We start from the raw sequence: 24,044 nt of genomic DNA on the forward strand, positions 1-24,044 counted from the left end.
CTAAATCTTGTTGTCATTTTACCGTTGACGTTTGAACGTTTTATAGGTTGTTGTTTGTGTTTGTGTAGGTATTTTTCGTTATCTCTCTTGTGGCGTATTGTAATTGCACCGCACCTGGTGACGTGTACTTTGATTCGGATATTCGAATAGGATTCGCTAATATGAGGTCGCCTCCACCGTGTTCGCCTTTCTATTTTTTTAAAAAATATAAATTGCTTATGTTTATTTCACATTTGTATATATTAACAATTAGAATATCATTATCGCCAAAACAAAAACAAAATCAATTAAAATATCATTATTGATTTTTCCACACAAATATTTTAATAGAAAAATAATATATATATATATATATATTTACTAAATCCGTGCTAGTTTGGAAACGTTTTCTTTTTATAACAAAACTTGTACGACACTTTTGATTTAGAAAATTAGTATTTTTTTTTTAAGAAGCAATGTATGTTTGTTTTGTTATAGAGTAAAATTAGTCTAATAATACCTTATGCTTACAGGTTAAAAAAATGTATGACTCTAGTAGGTGATCTTGCTTAAGCCAATTCGATTTAATATTTTTCTATATTTTATCCAACATTTAGAAAAATCCATTAATAAGCTAAATAAAAATTATCATAACATTTGATAATGTAAATAATATCATAAACATGGCCAATGAGATAATAATGTTTAAAGAATTTTATTATTTATGATTATCAATGATAGTCATTATTAGAAATATTGCTGATAATTAATAATTGTTAGGATTTAATTATATATATATATATATATTTTTAAACTTTGATTCAAAAAAGTGAAAAAATTTGAATAACCATTTAAATTGTCAAATAATATATTGATCTCGTTGATAATTATTATATGACAAATAGTATTTTCATATCTGAATGGATTTTTTTTTTTATATATTATTTCCCTTTTCTGTCGTGTGTTTTCCTTATTTTTACTATGCGCAGTTGTGAATAAGTTTGTGAAGCACAACAACATCATGCATTGCCACATTGATGAGCAGACTGAACTTGCTTCTCGTGAACACCAAAGACAAGCCACATTTGAATGAATGCGACGTGGAAAATATGAAGCATTGGGAAATTGGAGTAGCTTGAGAGCTTTAAACCAAATTACCATCACATGCTCAGTGAAGAAATTATTAGTCATGTATTGGAGTTACCACTTCCAGAAGAACACCCATCGCTCTGACATATCGAAGATTTTGGTGGGAGAGCTTCAAAATACTAGCAAAACATCCAAAATTTTGTGCCCTAAAGATATCATCAATGGAGGAGCTATATTTAAGTGGCTAGGATGTCGATCCTTATGATACTCGTGTTATTACCCCCCCCAAAAAAAAAAAGGAAAAAAAGAAAAAAAAATCAATATGTGTGTGCTTAAGTAAATTTAGATCAATGTTAGTTTTTGTTTTCTCTTTGTACAAGTACATCATTTTCTTTTTTAAATAATAGTTATAAAAAACATAATGTCACATCAAAATATATTTAAATAGTTAATATACAAGTAGATACCCTTAGCATTGTTGATAATTATATTATATACATGTTTACTCAACCCTCTATATAAAAAGAAAACAAGGGGACCATAATTAATCAATCTAAAATCAAATTTTTAGAGTCATTATACAAATAATTCTATAATAATGGGATTTATTATAACATGCTAAAAGTTAATGAAAATTAATACTTCCCATAGTTGTACTCCAAAATTTAAATAAAAGAAATTCCAAAATTACAGAATTATATTGAAATAATATTTCTAACTGGTTCGTACCGGGTCTAATCATCAAACCAATAGACTTTCTGATTAAATGAACAACTCCTCAATCCGAAGAAGTTCATCATCATTGGTGTCTCCAAGGAGTTGAGTACGGACATTGCGAATGGTGGACTTGTTAAAATCATATACAAGAAGTTGGAAACACCATTTAATTTTGTTGAAGCGAACATACCTGAACAATAGAACTTCACCATTCAAATATCCATTGGCAAGCGGCGATGCATAGAGATGGAGTAATGGAAGTTGCACTGATGATTGTAAATCGCACGACCACGATGTCCCATCACTTAATTTCTTCATCACCCATATATCGATTTTGAATGTGCATGGTTGTTTGTGCTGCTGATGAGAAACGCATAGAACAAGTGAATTTTTGAGTGACCCGCCAATTAATAGACGTTTTGGGTAATATTTATCATTATATTCTTTGGGCAACCTTGTTTTCCCAATTGTTTCATCACAAAAATCAAACCACATGATGAATCTTTATATCGCTCTAAAAATCCCTTGCTGGCAACCAGTAGAGAGCTCCATTGAAATATGTGCGGTGAGCAAAGAGCCAGTAAGGAAATGTAGATGGGTTTTGATGATATATCGGGTTTTAATTCTATCACATTCCATGAATTTTTCTTGAGAGAGTAAAGCCCATAGAATAAAACATTATCTTCTTTGCTGTCTCTCAATTATTCACATATTGTAAAGAGCTTATAATCATTAGTTCGACTATATAAACCTAACGAAGAAATACAACAAAATTTGATGAGGTATTGATGATGAGTCATTTTTGGTAATTTCTTGATTGCCCTCATGGAAGGTTTCATAGATACGTGGATGGAAAATGATGTGTATATATATATAGAGAGAGAGAGTGAAGACGTTTTATATTTCATATGATTCATACATTAGATTAGAAGGAAAGAAAAAAAGCAAGCATGCAGAAGCCATAGCGTGACCGTGAGGAGACAGGTGCGCTGAGGTGGTAGCAGAGTATTCAGAGGTCCTCATAGTCACAGCCCTCAAAGAGATAAAGTGATCAGGAGGCCAACAATGACGAAACGGATGCTGGATTAACGAAAAACACCAGCAATTGGCAATAGCAAAACAACGAGTTTTACTGGGAACAGAACGTTTTTATACTGGAACAAAACACTGACTTCTCCTCCGGGAAGCAGCTGATCATCAACATTAATGGAGATAATATCAATACCCTTTGGCGTTGTCCTTTTTTGGTTATTATGAGCATTCCTGAAAGACAGCTGGCTGACGTGCATGGCTTCCTCTTCTTGTTTTTCTTCTACTCGTAAATGATTATGAGTATTTTCCAGCGCTGCTCTAAAGAATTTTAAAACCCTTAAAAGGCTCTTCATAAGGCCATTACGCCACCTGTATAAACACGAATAAAGAGGGACATCAAGCTTCTTCTTCTTCTTCTTTTTCTAGAGTGAGAGTGAGGGATCTGTGAAGTCCAGCCGCACCAACCACAGCCCACCAACCACAGCCTCACCAACCACAGCCATCATTTTTGACAGCCACCATTTTTTACACCATTGCTGCACCGATCAACAATTGTGGGCTAAGCTGTTGAAGATTGTGGCCTTGTAAGCCTATAAATAGGCTCCTTCCCGTTGCATGAAAACCAAGCCAAGAGAGCAAGCTCAATAAGTTCCAGAGAGAGCTTGAGATAAGAGTGAGCAATTCCAGAGAGAATTGGAGAGTGTAGAGAGAGATTCCACGTGAGAATCCAAGAGAGAAGTTTTTGTATTTTTGTATTTTATTTCCAAGAGAGTAATAGAATTCTTTTTATTTTTCTTCTCATATTTCTTCTCTAAAGTGGTCGGAGAACCACAACAAGTGGTATCAGAGCTCCAGGTCGAGAGCTTGGGTTCAAAATTTGAAGAAACAAAGCTACTGTTCTTCAAGTTGGTGTTTCGAAAAGTTGCTCAAATAATTAATTTGACAATACCAGGTGAAAGTGCCCGACGAGAGGAGAACAACGAAGTTCGCCGGAGAGCAAGAGAACGCCGCACGCGCCGCCTGAAGATTTCTGCAACAACTCACGCGCCGCACGCGCCGTCTGGAGGTTGAAGACGACCACGTCAGCAGCCATGTCAGCACACCCCTGCCACGCCAGCCGACACGTCGACAGCCACGTCATCTGCCACGTGTTGACACGTCAGCACCAGCTGCCACGTCATCAATATTTTCTGAAATTACGGAACAGCCCCTGAATTATTGAAAATTACAGATTGACCCCTGTAGTTTTCTGCAATTACGGTACAGCCCCTGAACTATTGGAAATTACAGATTGACCCCTGTAGTTTCTGTATTTGCAGGTTGACCCAGATATTTTGTGAAATTACAATTTTGCCCCAAAATTTCTGGTAATTATATTTTGACCCCGGAAGAGTCAAGTCCACCATTTTCGGCCGTTCCGGACGCAACGGTTAACTCCGCTTTGCCAAATTCAGCTCCATTTTTGGTCAAACCATAATGTCAATGGAAGAATCATCTTCGGGAGCTATGGTTAAGCTCACTGCCACAAATTATACACTTTGGAGACCTCGGATGGAAGATCTCCTCAATTGTAAGGATCTGTTTGATCCTATAGAAGCTAAAGGAGAAAATCCCGATCCCAGCAAAGTAGCAGAATGGAAGAAATTAAACAAGAAAACGATCGGTCAGATCAGGCAATGGATCGACCACAGTATCTTCCATCATGTAGCGAAGGAAACAGATGCATATGCCCTCTGGACAAAATTGGAGGACATGTACCAGGCCAAGACTGCTCGAAACAAAGCCCTGTTGCTTAAGCGATTGGTACATCTAACATTACAGAGTGGAACTTCTGTAGCCGAGCATACCAGTGAGTTCCAGAGCTTGGTAAATCAACTATCTGCTGTGGATTACCAACTAGGGGATGAGGATCAGGCCCTCCTACTTCTAAGCTCTCTTCCAGACAGTTGGGAGACATTGGTAGTCTCTCTCAGCACTTCGGCCCCGAATGGCAAACTTACTCTGTCTATGGTTAAGGATGCCCTATTTAATGAAGAGGCCAGGAGAAAGGACATTGGCATGGATCAGTCACATGCTCTCGTCACAGAGAGAGGAAGACAGCAAAGAGGTGGTCGAGATAGGGGGAGAGGCAGGAGCAAGAGCAGAGGCAGATCTACAGACGGCAGAAAATCATCATATAAGTGCTATCATTGTGGCCTGGAGGGTCACATGAAGAAGAACTGCAGAAAGTTATTGAGAGAGCAGAGACTCCAAGGTAATCAGCCGAAGAAGGATGGAGAGACACTAGTCACTTGTACAGGAGAAGTGGCGCTCTGCTCCACCGAAGAAGAGACATGCCTTCATATATCAACCCAAGATGTTGAGTGGGTAGTCGATACTGCAGCATCCTACCATGTCACTCCACATAGAGATTTCTTCAAAACGTACAAAGCAGGAGACTTTGGTACGGTAAAGATGGGAAATTCCAGTTTCGCAAAGATTATGGGAACTGGTGATATTCAGATAAAAACAAATGTTGGTTGTACAATCACTTTGAAGGATGTCCGTCATGTTCCAGATCTTCGGCTTAATCTACTTTCGGGAGCAGCCTTAGACAAGCAAGGCTATGACAACTACTTCAGCAAAGGCACATGGAAAATGACGAAAGGTGCCATAGTTGTCGCCCGAGGACATATTTGTGGAACGTTGTACAAGACTCATGTGAAGATATGTACAGACAGCCTCAATATTGCAGAAGGAGAGGCGTCTCAAAATCTGTGGCACCAGAGACTCGGTCACATGAGTGAACAAGGATTGTCCACTTTGGCAAGGAAGAAGCTTATCACTGTTTGCAAGGATGCTGCGCTAGATCCTTGTAATCACTGCTTGTTAGGTAAGCAACATAGAGTCTCCTTCAGTTCCTCTGCATTGAGAAGATCAGAGTTGCTTAGTCTGGTGCACTCTGATGTTTGTGGTCCCATGGAGGTGGAATCATTAGGTGGCAACAAGTATTTCCTGACCTTCATTGATGATGCTTCACGGAAGGTGTGGGTATATTTCTTGAAGACAAAGGACCAGGTATTGGATTACTTCAAACTGTTTCATACCATGGTAGAGCGTGAAACAGGAAAGAAGCTGAAATGTCTCCGCTCAGATAATGGAGGCGAGTATACTTCCAAGGAGTTCGATGCCTACTGCAGAAGACACGGCATTCGACATGAGAAGACGGTCCCTCGCACCCCACAACATAATGGAATAGCCGAAAGAATGAATCAAACCATTATGGAAAAGGTCAGAAGTATGATCAGTATGGCTAAGCTGCCAAAGCCATTCTGGGGAGAAGCTGTTCGTGCCGCCTGCTATTTCATCAACAGATCACCGTCAGTACCGTTGAATTTTGAAATTCCGGAGAAAATGTGGTCGGGTAAGATTCCCTCCTACTCTCATTTAAGAGTGTTTGGTTGTTTAGCTTATGTACATGTATCCAAGGAGCTCAGACAGAAGCTCGATGCAAGATCTACTCCATGCATCTTTATAGGATATGGAGATGAAGAATTCGGATACAGGTTATGGGACCCGAAAACAAAGAAGGTTATTAGAAGCAGGGATGTAGTATTCCATGAAAACCAGAAAATGGAAGACATTGAAAAGCCCAGAATGTCTCCTAATTATAGTTCTAGTGCCGAGAATTTTTGTCCTAATCCAGCACCAGCACAAATAGCCACAGAGGATAATGAGGTGTATGAAGATATACCAGAAGCAGACCAGGAGGAAGAAGGGGATACTGAGCAGGGGGAGACTCAATCCTCTCAAGCAGCTGCAGGGCCATCACAGCGATCAGATGATGGTACATCTCCTGAAACCAGTGGTTTACAAGTTCGGAGATCTGAGCGAGGCCGAATTCCATCAAAGAGATTTCCAGAATCTGAGTATATTCTACTTACTGAAGAGGGGGAGCCAGAGAGTTTCCAGGAAGCTGTTTCTCATCAAGAGAAGGAAAAGTGGCTGCAAGCAATGCAAGATGAGATGGAATCCTTGCAGAAAAATCATACTTATGAGTTGGTCGAGCTTCCAACAGGAAAGAAGGCACTAAAGAATAAATGGGTGTTCAAGCTCAAGAAATATGGCAGCGGAAAGGTGGTGAAACACAAAACTCGATTGGTGGTCAAAGGATTTCTTCAGAAGAAAGGAATTGACTTTGATGAGATTTTTTCACCAGTGGTAAAAATGACTTCAATTCGAGTCATTTTTGGTTTAGTAGCAAGTCTAAACCTAGAACTTGAACAGATGGATGTGAAGACAGCATTTCTTCACGGTGATTTACATGAAGAAATCTACATGGAGCAGCCAGAAGGATTTGAGGTTTCAGGGAAAGAAAACCTCGTATGCAAGCTAAAGAAGAGCTTGTATGGCCTCAAGCAAGCACCAAGACAATGGTATAAGAAGTTTGACTCGTTTATGGTGAGTCAAGGCTATAAAAGGACTGCAGCAGACCAGTGTGTTTATATTCAAAAATTTTCAGGTGGAAACTTCATTGCACTTTTGCTATATGTGGACGACATGTTGATCGTTGGACAAGATGCAATGAAGATTAGTAAGCTGAAGAAAGAATTGTCTAAGTCTTTTGATATGAAAGACTTAGGACCAGCTCAACAAATTTTGGGAATGCAAATAATCCGAGACAGGAAAAATAGAAGGTTATGGCTATCTCAAGAGAAGTATGTTGAACGGGTGATAAAGAGATTCAACATGGATAAAGCCAAACCGGTCAGCATTCCACTTGCAAATCATTTCAAGTTGAGTAAGAGATTGTGCCCCTCATCCAAAGAAGAGATAGAGGAGATGGCTTCAGTACCATATTCTTCAGCGGTAGGAAGTCTGATGTATGCAATGGTGTGTACCAGACCAGACATTGCTCATGCAGTAGGTGTTGTGAGCAGATTTCTTTCAAATCCTGGAAAGAAACACTGGGAAGCAGTCAAATGGATTCTCAGGTATCTTAAAGGTACATCGAAGCTGTGCTTGTGCTACGGGGGAGGTGATCCAATCTTAGAAGGCTATACAGATGCAGATATGGCCGGAGACCCTGATAATAGAAAGTCTACATCAGGTTATCTCTACACTTTTGCAGGGGGAGCTGTGTCATGGCAGTCAAGATTGCAGAAGTGTGTTGCTTTATCCACTACTGAAGCAGAGTACATTGCCGCAGCGGAAGCGGGTAAGGAAATGTTGTGGTTAAAGCGTTTTCTCACAGAATTGGGCATCAAGCAAGAAGACTACAAGATACATTGTGATAACCAAAGTGCCATGGATTTGAGCAAAAACTCAATGTATCATTCCCGTACAAAGCACATTGACATTCGCTATCATTGGATACGCGAAGTAATAGATCAACAGTTGCTGAAACTGATGAAGATTCACACAAAAGAGAATCCAGCAGATATGCTAACAAAAGTTGTTGCTCAAGAGAAGCTGAAGCTATGCAGAGACATAGCTGGAATAGATGGCAGATGACCATCAGTTTTAAATGCGGCTGGAGGGGGAGAATTGTGAAGTCCAGCCGCACCAACCACAGCCCACCAACCACAGCCTCACCAACCACAGCCACCATTTTTGACAGCCATCATTTTTGACACCATTGCTGCACCGATCAACAATTGTGGGCTAAGCTGTTGAAGATTGTGGCCTTGTAAGCCTATAAATAGGCTCCTTCCCGTTGCATGAAAACCAAGCCAAGAGAGCAAGCTCAATAAGTTCCAGAGAGAGCTTGAGAGAAGAGTGAACAATTCCAGAGAGAATTTGAGAGTGTAGAAAGAGATTCCACGTGAGAATCCAAGAGAGAAGTTTTTGTATTTTTGTATTTTATTTCCAAAAGAGTAATAGAATTCTTTTTATTTTTATTCTCATATTTCTTCTCTAAAGTGGTCGGAGAACCACAACAGGATCTTCGTCCACTGAGGATTCATCGACTATATGGAAAACTAATGGCTTTAGTGGAGGATCATGGTTTTCGGAAAACCAAAAAAGCCTCGTTCTATGAGCAGGAGGAGAAGCCTTTAATGTTTTTCCTCTTACTTTTCTTCGTTTCTGATACTGCCACTTCTAATTCCCATACTTCAACAGGGCTAGCCAGCTCGGCAAGAAGAAGGATGGTGACTGCTTAATTTTTATTTATTTTATTATTATTATTATTTAAAGGATTTAATGCCTAATTTTTTTTTTTTTTAGTTCTTATTAATATTATTTTTCTTGGGTTTATCTCTTTTTATGTGTTGCTTTTTATTTTATAAAACTTATATGCATTACTTAATTCTTCTTCAACCACATTCAACATATGTATCAAATATTATTATTGTATTTACTTCATCACTTTATTACCAACAGGTGACTAGCGTGCGGGAGCCTCTCTTTAGCAAAATTTATATATATATATATATATATATAATTTAATTAAAAAAAAAATCTTGTATGTTGTTGGCCAATTAAAATAAACTTCATATGTTCAAGTTTATCTAATTATCTAATTCATTTTTTATATAGACAAAATTGACATCCATATAATTAAATAACTTAGAAATTTTATAGACAAAATAAACAAATATATAAAAATAGAGTCGTGTGAGTATGGAGGAGACTGGATAATCTCATTAGCCATTACATTCTGAATTCACGAATTTAATTTTTTTTTTTATCTAATTTTTTTATAAATAATTTCTATTTTTTATTAAACTTATTAAAAAAAATTGTGCATGGGCTTGGTTTTTCGGGTAAGGAGGAGAATGGATATTCTCATTAGACATTAAATTCTTAATTCACGATTTTAATTTTTTTATAAATAATTTATACTTTTTTAAATTATAAAGAAAATTGTGCATGGGCTTGGTTTTCGGGTGTATTAAGTAACCCACAATGTCGCTCTGGGCGGGCTAACCCAGACCCAGCAGGCGGGAAATCAGAATTTCCCTTTTATTAGTGGCGGGAACTTTTCTTTTTCTCCCAAACAACTCCTTTTTATACCGCACATCTCACTTTCTCAAATCCAACGGTTATTAATATCCAGGACCTTATTCATTTCGCATTTACTTAAATTTTTTTATTTTTATTTTTCAGTTTTTTTGGGGAATTGGGAGTGGTTTCGCAAAATCAAAGTCGGTGTCTCTCCCTTTCTTCTCTCGCTTACGAAAAAACGAAACCCTCGATCTCAGACAGAAAAAAAAAAAAATCCACGATGGCGAAACCCTCAAAGCCACAGGCGTCTTCCGACGAAGCCATGTCCAACGACTCCAATTCGTCGGAGGAAGAGCAGGTCAATGACCAGATCAACGAGGAAGAGGATGATGAGGAGCTCGAAGCCGTCGCTAGGTCCGCTTCTGATGACGACGACGAAGAAGCTGCCACCGGCACCGGTGATTCGCCGGCTTCCGATGAGGACGTTGCCGACGCCGATAACGGTGCCGACGAGGAGGTAAAAAATTCATTATCACGTCTACTGTTTTTCTGTTGGATCTGGTGTTTCAGTAGGGTTTTCTGTGCATGAGTTTGATGGTTTTAAAGATTGTTAATTCATTTTGCGGTTCGTTTGGTCTTCATGGAGGGATAGAAGAGATTGTTTGTTAGGGCTGTCCTTTTTTCTGCCTAATGGTGTTTCTGTTTATGGAAATTATGTTAAGTTAGCAAAATGGTTCTAGTGGTTTAGCTTTAGCAGAGGCATTGTTACATTGATGTTTCTTTCTAGCTGCGTTTGCTTATATATTACACTTTTTTGATGCTTAATGACTTTTTATTAGCATATGGTGAATCTGAGCTTGCATTTTGTAATGGGTTGATGGTATGGGCACCAAGAAATTCTTACTGACATTCTATCTTGTGTTATTTAACTATATGATGGGATGAGCAGGTCAGTGCTGAAATTAGCAAGCGTGAGAAGGCCAGACTTAAAGAAATGCAGAAAATGAAGAAACAAAAGATTCAGGAAATATTGGATGCACAAAATGCAGCCATTGATGCTGATATGGTGTGTCTTTTGCGCTCTCTCTCTCTCTCTCTCTCTCTATTTTTTTTTATTTTTTATTTTTGCTTGTTGTAATGCCACTTATTGTCTATTAGTTATGGTGATGATTGTTTTATTTTATTTTTATTTTGGTAGAACAATAAGGGGAAGGGACGCTTGAAATATCTCCTACAGCAAACAGAGTTGTTTGCCCATTTTGCTAAAGGTGATCATTCTTCATCACAGAAGAAGGTAAAGGGAAGGTATTGTCCACTCTCTTCAGCTGTCATGCATTCTTTTTTCTTTCTTTGTTTCCTTGAATTTAATACAGCTCATATAGCAGCATTTGGTTTAATGTGTTTAGTGACATCCTTTTCTATAATGTACATGCTTTAGGGGTCGCCATGCATCAAAATTAACTGAAGAGGAAGAAGATGAAGAATATCTAAAAGAGGAAGAAGACGGTTTAGGAAACACTCGTTTGGTTACACAACCTTCTTGTAAGCTCTTTTTCTCCCTTCTTCATCTCCTGTTGTCTTTGTTAGCTATCAAAAGCTGACCTGTTTGAGGCTTTACCTTAGTTTTAACACCTTTTCTTTATTTATATGAAAATTTAAGGGCTACTCATATTTGCAGTTCAGTTAGTGTAAATTTAAAGGACCGAAATCTTGGCTTTTTTGCAGGTATACAAGGAAAGATGAGGGATTACCAACTTGCTGGATTAAATTGGCTTATAAGACTTTATGAGAATGGTATAAATGGAATTCTTGCAGACGAAATGGTAAGTAATGAGCTGCAGCCTTCTTTCCTCTACAAAGTCGTGCATATTGTTTCTCCAAATGGGTTGGTTCACAAATTATAATTGAACCTGTGCTTTTTATTATGTGTGAATGAATAATGATTAGTGTTCATCATCTGTTATACTAATGACGAGAGGCTGTCTTTTTGCCATAGGGGCTTGGTAAAACATTGCAAACTATCTCCTTGTTGGGCTACCTGCATGAGTTCAGGGGAATTACTGGCCCTCATATGGTAGTTGCTCCAAAATCTACTCTTGGAAATTGGATGAATGAAATAAAGCGCTTTTGCCCTGTTTTGCGTGCTATAAAGTTCCTTGGTAATCCAGAGGAAAGGGTAAGTTCATTGAGGCTTAAATTATATCATTAGTTATACGTTCAGATAATGGGGTCGCAATGTTTTATTTTTTAACTTCTGCAGAGGCATATACGAGAGAACTTACTGGTTGCTGGGAAGTTTGATGTATGTGTTACAAGCTTTGAAATGGCTATCAAAGAGAAAACTACTTTACGCCGATTTAGCTGGCGCTATATAATAATTGATGAAGCCCATAGAATCAAGAATGAGAATTCTCTCCTTTCAAAGACTATGAGGCTCTATAATACCAATTATCGCCTTTTAATTACTGGTACACCGCTCCAGGTATAACTTATAATCTTAATATTTCAACTTAATTTTGATTTTCTTGTTACTTTAAATGGTTACTCATCAATTTACTTGCAGAACAATCTTCATGAACTCTGGTCGCTGTTAAACTTTCTTCTGCCCGAGATATTTAGTTCAGCTGAAACGTTTGATGAGTGGTTTCAAATTTCTGGTGAAAATGATCAGCAGGAGGTTGTTCAACAACTTCACAAGGTAGGCCTTGAGGGTTTTAAACATTTGATCTTTCAGTGTCAATCTATCAGTTTTCTCACTTTTATCTGATGCGGTTTTCTGTTCCTCTTCATATTTAAGGTCCTACGCCCGTTTCTTCTTCGAAGATTGAAGTCGGATGTGGAGAAAGGTTTACCTCCTAAAAAGGAAACTATACTTAAAGTGGGCATGTCGCAAATGCAGAAACAGTACTATAGGGCTTTACTGCAGAAAGATCTTGAAGTTGTTAATGCTGGTGGAGAACGCAAGCGTCTTTTGAATATAGCAATGCAGCTTCGTAAATGCTGTAATCATCCATATCTTTTCCAAGGTGCTGAACCTGGTCCTCCATACACCACTGGCGATCATCTTATTACAAATGCTGGTAAGCTCATGGTTTTGTATGCTTGTGAGTTGTCAATATCATCAATCTTCTTTAACTTGTTATTAACCATTTCCAGGTAAAATGGTTCTTTTGGATAAGTTGCTTCCAAAGCTAAAAGAGCGTGACTCGAGGGTCCTAATATTTTCACAGGTAAGTTCTATGAAATATAACATACTTTTAGTATCTTATTAATTGTTTTTGTTGCTATATGTTGGGAGGTTATCATATTCTACAGTTCAATTTCATTAATCCTGCAAATTTTGTTGGACTCATCAACAGATGACGAGGCTGCTAGACATTCTTGAAGATTATTTGATGTTTCGTGGATACCTGTATTGTCGAATTGATGGGAACACTGGTGGAGAAGACCGTGATGCTTCCATTGAGGCCTTTAATAAGCCAGGAAGTGAGAAATTTGTTTTCTTACTATCAACCAGAGCTGGAGGTCTTGGTATTAATCTTGCCACTGCGGATGTTGTCATTCTTTATGATAGTGATTGGTGAGTGTCTTTCCTTACATTTCCTGTTAGTTGCGAGATTTGTTTAATATGCTTATTGGCTGATATGGCAACTTATTGCAGGAACCCACAAGTTGATCTGCAAGCACAGGACCGTGCTCACAGGATTGGTCAAAAGAAAGAAGTTCAAGTCTTTCGATTTTGCACGGAGGTATGAATATGATTTAATGTGATCATTTTAACTGAAGTTGTATCGGTTCCCCCCTCCCCTCTCCTTTTCTCATTTTTCATTTGAAACAGTATACTATTGAGGAAAAAGTGATTGAGAGGGCGTACAAGAAGCTTGCACTTGATGCTTTGGTGATTCAACAAGGACGATTAGCTGAGCAGAAGAGTAAGTAGATTGCCAATTCTCTGTAAGATAATATTCTTTACCGTTTTAGAACACACATGTTTATAACTCCTTTGTTTTTTATTTTTTTGGGTTTTCTTTTTGGTGAATATTGCAGCCGTTAACAAAGATGAGTTACTTCAAATGGTGAGGTTTGGTGCTGAAATGGTTTTCAGTTCCAAGGATAGCACAATTACAGATGAGGACATTGACAGAATCATAGCAAAGGGAGAAGAGGCAACAGCTGAGCTTGATGCAAAGATGAAGAAATTTACTGAAGATGCAATCAAATTTAAAATGGATGACAGTATGTAAATCAGTTTTTGGAAGTTCATTCAATCTGCCCTTCTTTCTTTTTTTTTCTTTTTGTTTTTTTTTGTTTTTTCTCTCCTTCTCTCTCTTTAACAATTTCATAATATTGTAATGAAAAGTTTCTAATTTTGGTGCTATTCGTGCAGCGGCTGAACTATATGATTTTGATGATGAGAAGGTGGATATTATTTTTCTCTTCTCTTCTTATCCTTTTCCTTTTTATTAACTACTATAGCCTGTTAGTTCTTCTTTAGCTAAATGTATCTTTAGGACTTGTATTCTTTTTTAATTTCCAATGTGTAATTCCTTTTTCTTGTATCTTTGAAGGATGAGAATAAGTTTGACTTCAAGAAAATTGTTAGTGAAAATTGGATTGAGCCGCCAAAAAGAGAGCGGAAGCGCAAGTAAAGCATCTCTTTTGTTTACGAGTTGTGTATTTTATTTTTCACTGGTTTTTGATGTATTAACTTTTCTCGTTCTGCTTTATCAGTTACTCTGAGTCTGAGTACTTTAAACAAACAATGCGCCAGGGTGGTCCAGCTAAACCAAAAGAACCTCGGATTCCTCGGATGCCTCAATTGTAAGTATCTTTTGAACTGATTGTGTTCCTGGATCATTATTTATCTTCTCACTGGCTATAAATGTATAGTTAGTTCCTATTATGCATTTCCTTTCCTTTTTGTAGACATGATTTCCAGTTTTTTAACACACAAAGGTTGAGTGAACTGTATGAGAAAGAAGTGCGATATCTCATGGTGAGTATCTAAGAGTGCTGATCCCTTTCTGCTTTTGTTACTTTACTTGGCTTGTGAATTTAGTTTTTTAAGTGCTATTTATTCTTTTTCTTGTCTGTTTTCAGCAAACACATCAAAAGAACCAGTTGAAAGATACGATAGATGTGGATGAGCCTGAAGGTACTTTGTTTATTGTCCTTGAGGATCCATATTTTGATCTAATTCTATTATCTGAACTGCTAACTGGTTTTAAAATGCTTAGATGTTGGAGATCCATTGACTGCTGAAGAGTTGGAGGAGAAGGAGCGGCTTCTAGAAGAGGTAAGTGACTGTGCTCTAAGTTTTAGATGAGGCTTTGCACTTGATTTCTTCATCTAAACTTGATTATCTGTACAGGGATTTTCTTCATGGAGTAGGAGGGATTTCAATACATTCATTAGGGCTTGTGAGAAGTATGGCCGAAATGATATAAAGAGTATTGCTTCTGAAATGGAGGGTAAAACCGAGGAGGAAGTTGAGAGATATGCAAAAGTATTCAAAGAAAGATACAAGGAGTTAAATGGTAATTGAGATCAGCCCTTACAATTGTCTGTTTATGTGAATTTGAGGTTCAATGCAATTTAGTCTTAAAACTTAGTTTGGTTGTCTGAATGGAATTTGTTTACTGTGCCCAGTCCTTGAGTGCATGTTTTATGCTTCCTTTGAATGTGCATATGATGTTGACTTGAGACATTAGATATCCTTATTTATTTCATGTGGATATAATTTTTGGTCAACTTTTTATAGACTAGTTCCAAATGTCTGAACTAAATATAATCTGGTTGAAGCATCTTTTGGCTGGTTCAGTTCTTAAGTGTGCTTTCAACGTTTTTTGGGTTTAACAGAAAAATCGTGATTTTTGTTTGAACAACTAAGACTTGTGCTAGTACCTTTATGTGCTTGTGTGTCTGCAACATTGTTTATTTATTTTTCTGATATGGTTGATAGTTTATACAGAATTCTGGTCAGTGGAATATGCTTCAAAGTCTTGCATTCCTGGATTTTGATACACTGAATTGATATCTTCTGGTTTTAATTTGATGTCCCAGATTATGATAGGATTATTAAGAACATAGAAAGAGGGGAGGCTAGGATTTCTCGGAAAGATGAAATTATGAAAGCTATTGGGAAGAAATTGGATCGCTACAAGAATCCATGGCTGGAGCTAAAGATCCAATATGGTCAGAACAAAGGGAAGTTATATAATGAAGAATGCGATCGTTTCATGGTGAGAGTTTAAATATTCAAATAACTAAGTCATATATTATTGGCCTTCATGTTTGATTTCAGTATCTGATTGCATTCATGCCTGCCACATGACACAGATATGCATGGTCCACAAGCTTGGGTATGGAAACTGGGATGAGTTGAAGGCAGCATTTCGGACATCCCCCTTGTTTCGGTTTGATTGGTTTGTCAAGTCTCGTACAACTCAGGAACTTGCCAGGAGGTGTGATACATTAATACGGTTAGTGGAGAAAGAAAACCAAGAACATGATGAGAGGGAGAGGCAGGCTCGGAAAGAGAAGAAGCTTGCTAAGGTTCGATTCTCCTTCCCACTCAAACCATTCAAAGCACTGAATGAACCAAACCTATTTGTTTTGTATTGGTCTCGTTGATAGCCAATCTTAAAATCAACCCACTTTTTTGTTTCTTGGTCTTAACATTTTTGTTTTGTTTCAGAATATGACACCATCAAAGCGGGCCATGGCTAGGCAGGCAACTGAGAGTCCCTCTTCCCTAAAGAAGAGGAAGCAATCAACCATGGATGATTATGTTGGCACGGTATGTCTATTCTTATCTAATTGCAAAAGCATTTCATAGTTTTGAATTGTGTCCGTAACGATGAGCCAGAATAACCGAAGCACATTCTGGTATTTTTTGCAGGGAAAAAGGCGGAAATGATACTTAAATTGTAAGTGAATTCTTTTTGGAGCTTGAAAAGGATTAGGGGCTCTGTTTCATGTCGAGTAAAATGAGCTGCTTCTGAATCTGGATTTATGTCCTCAGGCCAGCTCAAACTTAATTTGTGGCCATAGGCTAGAAAGAAAAAACCAGGCCTTATTAAATTGTATAGTATTTTTATTAATTAAGATGCAGGAATAGAATAGAATAGTTATTCTATATATATGATTTAACTATTTCTATATTCTGAAGTACGATTTGGATTCTTATGGAATATCTATGGAAATATATAGCTATACTCCTCTTTTGAAATATGAGTGAGTATTTTTTTCATTCGAGCTTGGATAGATTTCAAAATGTCTTTATCGTAGTTTTAATAAATTTATATAAATAATGATATGATAAAAATGTATAAATAATCATAAAATTTAATTAAATTCGAAACTTTTTCAAAAGAAAAAAATATTTATAATAGTTAACCATTGAATTTAATTAAATATATAGAAAGGAATAATATTTTCTTTCTTTTTTCTAATCTCCATTGACAATCGTTTTTAAGTTCCCTAGGTCCTCCCTACTTTATACCAGCTTTTTTTTTTCTAATCTCCATTAACAATCGTTTTTAAGTTCCCTAGGTCCTCTGCCTACTTTATCCCAGCTTTAGCATTAAAAATTTGTAGCTTTATAGCATACGAGCCAGTGACTTCACTAATTTCTGAAAGAAAGAGACAAATCTGAATTATAATTAAATTAAATATCCAATGAAATTAATGTGCTCTTATTTATGAAGAATCACATATTTGGTCCTACCAAAAAAAAAAAAATAATAATAATAATAATAATAATAATTTGGTCGATTTTTGTCGGTGCTTGAAACACGGTACATAATACTATATGATATATGTAGTGATGGAATACCATTTACTATTTTGGTTTCATCAGCAGCCCGGCAAATTCCCTGTAGACGTTTCTCTCTAATTTAATTGCTTGGCCCTGATGTTCAAACTTAATATCAACCCAAACCAAACATGCCACATAATGCAAATTACACCACAGAATCCTGGTAAGAGATTTTCATAAAAAATCAACTATATCAGTACAAGATGTTGAGAGAGAGATAGAGAGAGAGTATTCTGATCAAACCATTTTTTTTTTTTTTTTTTTTTGGTTCTATGAGCCGAAAACACGACTCGGGAAATCCATAGTACACAATATTGTATGAGAGAGTAGAAGATGTAACAACATATCCAAACCAAACTCACTAAGTTTTTTCCCACGTAAAAACAAGGACTAATATATATGGGGGGGCCAAAAATTACACATCGTCCTGAGTCTCCTGTGAGTAATATCAACTTCAGATTCAGAAACCCCTAAATACACATAAAGAGACGCAGATGAGCACGTTGGTTTTTGCCTAATAACAATTTCTCTGTGCTGGTGCTGGCGCTGGGCTCCCAGTAAATGCCCCGAACCCATTATGCAACTCATCCCCCCAGAATCCCCTTTCTCTACCTGTGTTTTCTTTTTACCATAATAAAAGTTCCAAGCATTCAGTTCCTTAACTACAAGAATGACATAGGACAAGCAACAATAGTCAAAGTTGGATGATACAAGACCACTTATTTCTCTTGGTTTTCGGATATCGAAAAACCAAGACTCAAGGATGATGTATCTGCAATTTTTTCTCCTTTTTTTTTTTTTTGTTTTTTTTTGTTTTTTTTCTTTATGTTGACCCTCAAAATGTACGACATCTTTTGCCTGAAGAAGATAGGAAAACAATGACTTGCAGGTGGGGGTTTCATAGCACTTACTCATTTGTACCATCGAAGCTGCCCATTGCATTTGCCCGCTTTTTCTCTCTCCAGTTCTCGCCCCATACTTTTGCCTCTGCCACTGCACGTTCTCTATCTAAATCACGATTTCTTGGAGTTTCTCTTGCTCTCCCAGTGCTTAGGGGACTGTCCCTCTGAGATTCATGTTGCTCCGACTCATCCACACCCCATTTTCTCCCAGACCCACCACCCGTTTCAATCCTACCCAACTCTGCACCAGTACTCAATTCCCTTGCAGGGTCTCTCCTCCTGAAATCTGGTGAGTTTCTATGGGTGGCAGGAGAACCATGCCGCCCACCACGTCCATGCTCGTCTGGGCTATCCAGTCCATCTGCCATGTTTCTACGGTCATCCCTATTCCTAGGAGTAGATGGACCAACCCTGTTACTATGACTGCTGACTGCATTTGGGTCATAGGTTTGGGATGCCAAGTATGTGAGAGCAGTTACAACATCTCCTATTAGAGGTCTTGTTGCAGCTTGTTCCTGTAAACACATGGCTGCAACAGCAAGAGCTTGATAAAGACCTCGCATCGGGTAACGCCCTTGTAAAAGTGGATCAGCCATTTTCGGAAATTTTCTTCGATCCTTGAAGAGTGGTCGTGCCTGCAAAACATATCCCATAAATGGAAAGCAAAAGGATAAACTTCATGTCAACTTGAAGAAATAAAATACTGACAACCAGAAAATAGAAGCTTCTATGAAGTGAAACGGTGCAATCTTGACAAGAAGAGAAGCTTACCCATGCAACAAGGTTATGCTCTCCAGGAGCTCGGTTATTATCAATGGCCTTGCGCCCTGTAATAAGCTCAAGAAAGACCACTCCAAAACTATAGACATCAGACTTTAGGGTGAGTTGGCCAGTCATTGCGTATTCTGGTGCACAATAGCCATATGTTCCCATCACTCGTGTAGAGACATGAGTCTTATCACCCACAGGACCGAGTTTTGCAAGCCCAAAATCAGATAATTTAGGATGATAACCCTCATCTAAAAGGATATTGGAAGATTTCAAGTCTCTGTATATGACAGGAGGGTTTGCTTTGTCATGCAGATACTCCAAACCCTTAGCTGCACCAGCTGCAATCTTCATTCTTGTATTCCAGTCAAGGGGCTCCCTGTCTGGTGGAAGATCTGCGAACATTTTATAAACAGCAATCAGGGTGGTTTCCAGAAAATGCACACATCTAATGAAAATCTATATGCAAACAAGGTACCAAAGATAAACAGAAAATTTTGGTAAATCATCTTTAAGAGTTTCAAAATTCAAAACCACTGGTCATGCATTCCTTATCATTTCTTCAGCTTTTAAAAAAACTTTAAGATGATCTACGAAAACTAGGTGTGGATCTTCAGTACTCTTTTGCCGTTCAATTGTTTCAATAAAACTACTTATAAATTAGTATATAACAGGTAGAAATATGCACATATGCCTGTACTTTCACGTGATTGGGTTCTTCTTTCTCTTATGCAAACTTCCGGGTTGATCTGTCATATTATGGATTTTTTTTCTTTTTTTTTTTTCATTTTATTCCTATTTTTGGTTTTATTTTCAAGTTTTTCAATAAATTATCTGGTTGCTAAAACTAAGAGGGTGTGGTCGGATCCTTTGATACTTAACCGGAAATGGGTTTGGAGTACGACTAAACAATAAAAGCAGAGTAAGTCAATTTCAGGAAATGAATAGCTTAATGCTATATACCCTTGATCCTAAGAACTGAAGATTAATCTGTGAGTTGTTGTTGCCATTCAGAATTCAGAACCATTGTCAGAATTATTCTATTCTAATTATCTCTTCTCATGTGATTTTTAGACTCTAATCCTCTTGACACCCTTCAACTTGAATCCAACTATCATGGTTTACATTCTGCATTCTTTCAATATACGAGACCCAACTCATATAATATTCCCTTATTTAGAACATTGATGGTGCCACTTTGAACTTCTTAACAATGCATTCACTTAGATCTTATTTAATTTCCTATACGTCCATTCATTCATCTTGCTGTCTTCATATTAATAATGCTCATTTCATTCAGGCTAGCATTGGTAACTCATTACAAACATGAATATTAAAAATTAGGGTAAAGGCTCTGTTCTTTAGTACCTTTCCTAGAGCTCTATCTGAAGTTTTAGAAGAGTCTATGACGATCTATGCTCATCCAAAGACATATCTGTTTTAATGATCTATGCTCATTCTAAGACCCATCTGTTTTCATGATCTACGCCCAATCTAAGACCTATCTGTTCCTTCTCAATAAACAAAGCAATTTCCAGATAAAGATATATTTGGGTCACAAAACACTCACAAAATACAGATCACCATTATAGAAAGAACTATATTGTTAATATCTTTTATTAATATCAAAGTTCTACAAAGCATGGAAAAATGGCAAGCATAAAATTATTTTCACCATGCCAACAGGGGATGAAACAAAGCCAGACAAAAGAGTCATGCAAGGACATCAAAATGAGTGTTTCAGTTAGTGACAACTTTTTTGAGGCAAATTAAGGCAATTCATTCTAGATCTTCAAAAAAGTAGTATACACTTGAGCCTATAGTCACTCGTATATATATATATATATATATGTAGATCATCAGTTTCCAGATTCAGTGGCATCCTTTCCACTAACCTATGATGCCAAATGAATGACATTCAATCCCTCTACCCAAACATATAAAGTTGATAAAAGATCAGGTAACATTGTTCCATTACAAATTCAGCCAAAAAGAGGGTTCACTCATGCAACCAATAGGCCCAGAATTACCTAGATAAAGTCCAACTGCATAGTCAAACTACAAAATGGTCAAGGCAGATGGATAGCAGGTTTGAAGAACACAATTTACCATCTCTCGAATCTTCATGTGGCTTAGCAGGATTATAAAGAATCAATAAGATAATATTTAATCTAGTAAAATAAAATGATAACAAATTTTTGTATAGGTCAGCAATTGTGACTATTTAACATTATCTAGAGTCACTTGGAAATGACTTGTCAACAGTATCCATCTCACCTAAAAGCATCTATCCACCTTAAACCTATAACCTATTTATTGACATCATTTTCTCTATTGGAGAATGTCAAATTCAATAGTAAATGAGACTGAAAAACTTCCAAAACAAAAAATTATTTGGAAGTCACATCCTCTCCTGTTCAGTAGCCACAGGTAATGCATAATGTATACACATTTAAGCTAAAAATATTTCAGTAAAAGCAACAATGAGGTTTCTGCTATAATGCATCAATAAATAGGCACTAGTAATGAAAGTTATTCTAAAAAGAAATTAATTCATTTAGATAGCAACTTCATATCAGTTAAAGACAAAAGGCTCATAAAAGAAAAGCAAGCTAACCATGCAAATGATCCTCCAATGAGCCCAAAGGCATAAATTCATAAACAAGAAGGCGTTGATCCCCATCAGCGCAGTAACCAATCAAGTTGACAAGGTTTGGGTGGTGTAAGAGGCTAAGCATAAGAACCTCGACCAGAAATTCTCGATTTCCTTGCAGGCCATTCCGGTCAAGTTGTTTCACGGCAACTACCTGGAAACAAATTCCATCCAACAGAAAACCATCACAAACTAGATGAGCACTCATCAGAGGACATTAAATTTTAATTCTGAGAATGATATTTAAAAGGAAAAATATAAAACAACAGGGAGTAGACCAGATGAAATCTTAAATATTAAGATTGTATAAAGGAATATAAGCCAAAACTTAGAAAATGTAAATGCTATTTATTTCAAGTAATCATCACCTACCTGGCCTGTGCTTTCCAAACGACCTTTATAGACACGCCCAAATCCTCCTTCACCCAATAAACTTTCTGGCCTAAAGTTCTTTGTGGCAGCAGCAAGCTCCCGGAATGTGAACGTTTGTGCTGCAATGTGCGCTGTTGGTCCATCTTTAGGAATTGGAGGTTCCTTCTTAGAGTCAGAACCACTTCGTGATTTAGATTTGTCTATAAAAAGCATCAAATCAGACGCATACCGTGGGGGAATTACAAACAGGGAAAAATGTGTATCTTACCAACTAAAAAAACTCAAATACATAGAACATAGAGACACTGTTGCCAAATGTTGTAACAATTAAATAAATGGCTACCTTGACCTATATGTTTCTTCATTATAAAATGCACTAGCAAGTGACCCCTAAAGTTCTCAAGCTAGTACTGCTGCTCAATGAATTGACATAATAGTTCATCCAATTATTGTCAATGCCAAGCTTATCATGTAATTATATACTGCATTATGCATTAATACAAAGATGGAAGGAGCATCTGAATAACAACTTTTTACTTCTTTTAATTTCTTCTTGTTCCATAAGAAATGTCTTACTTGAAATTCTTTTCATTAGCATTTATTTATCATACATTCGACAATTACAAATGAGCAGAAAACTTCATCAACAGAAAGTACGATGTTCGAAACTGAAAGAACCAATTGCCGATCATCAATAGTGTTTCGATATACAACTCTGTGAAGTTAAAATCCTCTGACCAAAAAAATTCAAAATCCAAATTGCACACTACCAACCAAATCCACAAGCAGCAAAAACTCTTAAACAGTAAAAACTTGAAAACCCCAATTCAGCAGACCAACAAAACAACAGTAACCACCGCATATGTAGCAGATCAAACTGACAAACAAAAATTCCACTAGAAACCCATTATCACAAGACCTATAATATTATAAAAAAACATGAAATTCAATGTAACCAAACCATACCCAGGAAACCAAATTAGCCAGAAACAAAAAACAACAACCAGAATAATTAACCAAAAAACATTAAAAATCAAATTTTTATTAAAGAAAATAAGAAACCTGAGCTAACTCTGGTGACATGGTGAGACTGAGTAGCTGAACCTTCTTTAACTGAATCCTTAGTCACTTCCTTTACATCGCTACCCTCCTTCTTCGATGATCTAAAACAAGGAAAGCACCCACCCATATCAAAATCCCAAGCCCAAAAGGAAAAAATTCAAAGCCACCGCACAAACCCCACCACACAACAACTCATATAAACACAAACCCTCCTCAAAAAGAAAAATTCTCTTTCCACAATCACTCTGTTATCATCTCAGAATTCCAATCCAAATTCACTCCCTTTATCTCTCTCTCTCTCTCTCTCTCTCCCTCACTCCCTCCGTTTTGTCTTTCTCTCTCTGTCTCTAGGATCTTCTTTAGTGGCCATTAAAGAGAAAGATCGAGACCAACATGTTTTGAGAAGCAGATCAACAAATCGAAGAAACTGATGTGGTAGAAGAAAAGAAGGTAAAGAAAAAAAAAAAAAAAAACAAAAACACTTAAAAAAAAAAAAGAAAGAAAAAAAGAAAGGCAGCAGAAAAAAAAAAAACAATAAAAACAATAAAAATTAAAAAATAGAATAATAATGAATTTATATGAGAGTTTTTTTTTTTTTTGGGGGGGGGGGGTGTGAGAGGCGAAATTATAAATTAATTATTTAAAAGCAATTAAAGACGTAAATTAAGAGCTAAAATTGTGATACGTAAATACGTAATCCAACTGGAAATAAATACGAAGATGT

At 37.0% G+C, this 24,044-nt stretch overlaps 2 protein-coding genes across 2 annotated transcripts; one reads left to right on the forward strand and one right to left on the reverse strand.

Annotated features, from left to right (window-relative positions):
- The first annotated feature begins 9,887 nt into the window (after positions 1-9,887).
- Positions 9,888-16,996, forward strand: LOC107426915 (ISWI chromatin-remodeling complex ATPase CHR11). Its single transcript, XM_016037224.4, has 25 exons — positions 9,888-10,261; positions 10,694-10,810; positions 10,943-11,049; positions 11,183-11,286; positions 11,470-11,567; positions 11,741-11,920; positions 12,005-12,226; positions 12,308-12,442; positions 12,542-12,824; positions 12,901-12,974; positions 13,104-13,324; positions 13,406-13,493; positions 13,583-13,676; positions 13,792-13,980; positions 14,132-14,163; positions 14,313-14,389; positions 14,476-14,565; positions 14,671-14,740; positions 14,845-14,899; positions 14,982-15,040; positions 15,116-15,281; positions 15,808-15,986; positions 16,084-16,299; positions 16,442-16,543; positions 16,646-16,996. Exons 1-25 carry the CDS (start codon positions 10,025-10,027, stop codon positions 16,661-16,663), a joined length of 3,213 nt encoding a protein of 1,070 aa, XP_015892710.1. The 5' UTR covers positions 9,888-10,024; the 3' UTR covers positions 16,664-16,996.
- A 712-nt stretch (positions 16,997-17,708) lies between these two features.
- LOC107426910 (serine/threonine-protein kinase PBL27) lies at positions 17,709-23,800 on the reverse strand. The gene is made up of 6 exons (XM_060812698.1): positions 23,321-23,800; positions 22,255-22,458; positions 21,851-22,036; positions 19,237-19,628; positions 18,475-19,100; positions 17,709-18,184 (listed from the first exon to the last, which is right to left on the reverse strand). The coding sequence occupies exons 1-6, from the start codon at positions 23,445-23,447 to the stop codon at positions 18,172-18,174; spliced, it is 1,548 nt and encodes a 515-aa protein (XP_060668681.1). The 5' UTR covers positions 23,448-23,800; the 3' UTR covers positions 17,709-18,171.
- Positions 23,801-24,044: the final 244 nt, after the last annotated feature.

Source organism: Ziziphus jujuba, chromosome 11 (assembly GCF_031755915.1).
Source record: "Ziziphus jujuba cultivar Dongzao chromosome 11, ASM3175591v1".
NCBI lineage: Eukaryota > Viridiplantae > Streptophyta > Magnoliopsida > Rosales > Rhamnaceae > Ziziphus > Ziziphus jujuba.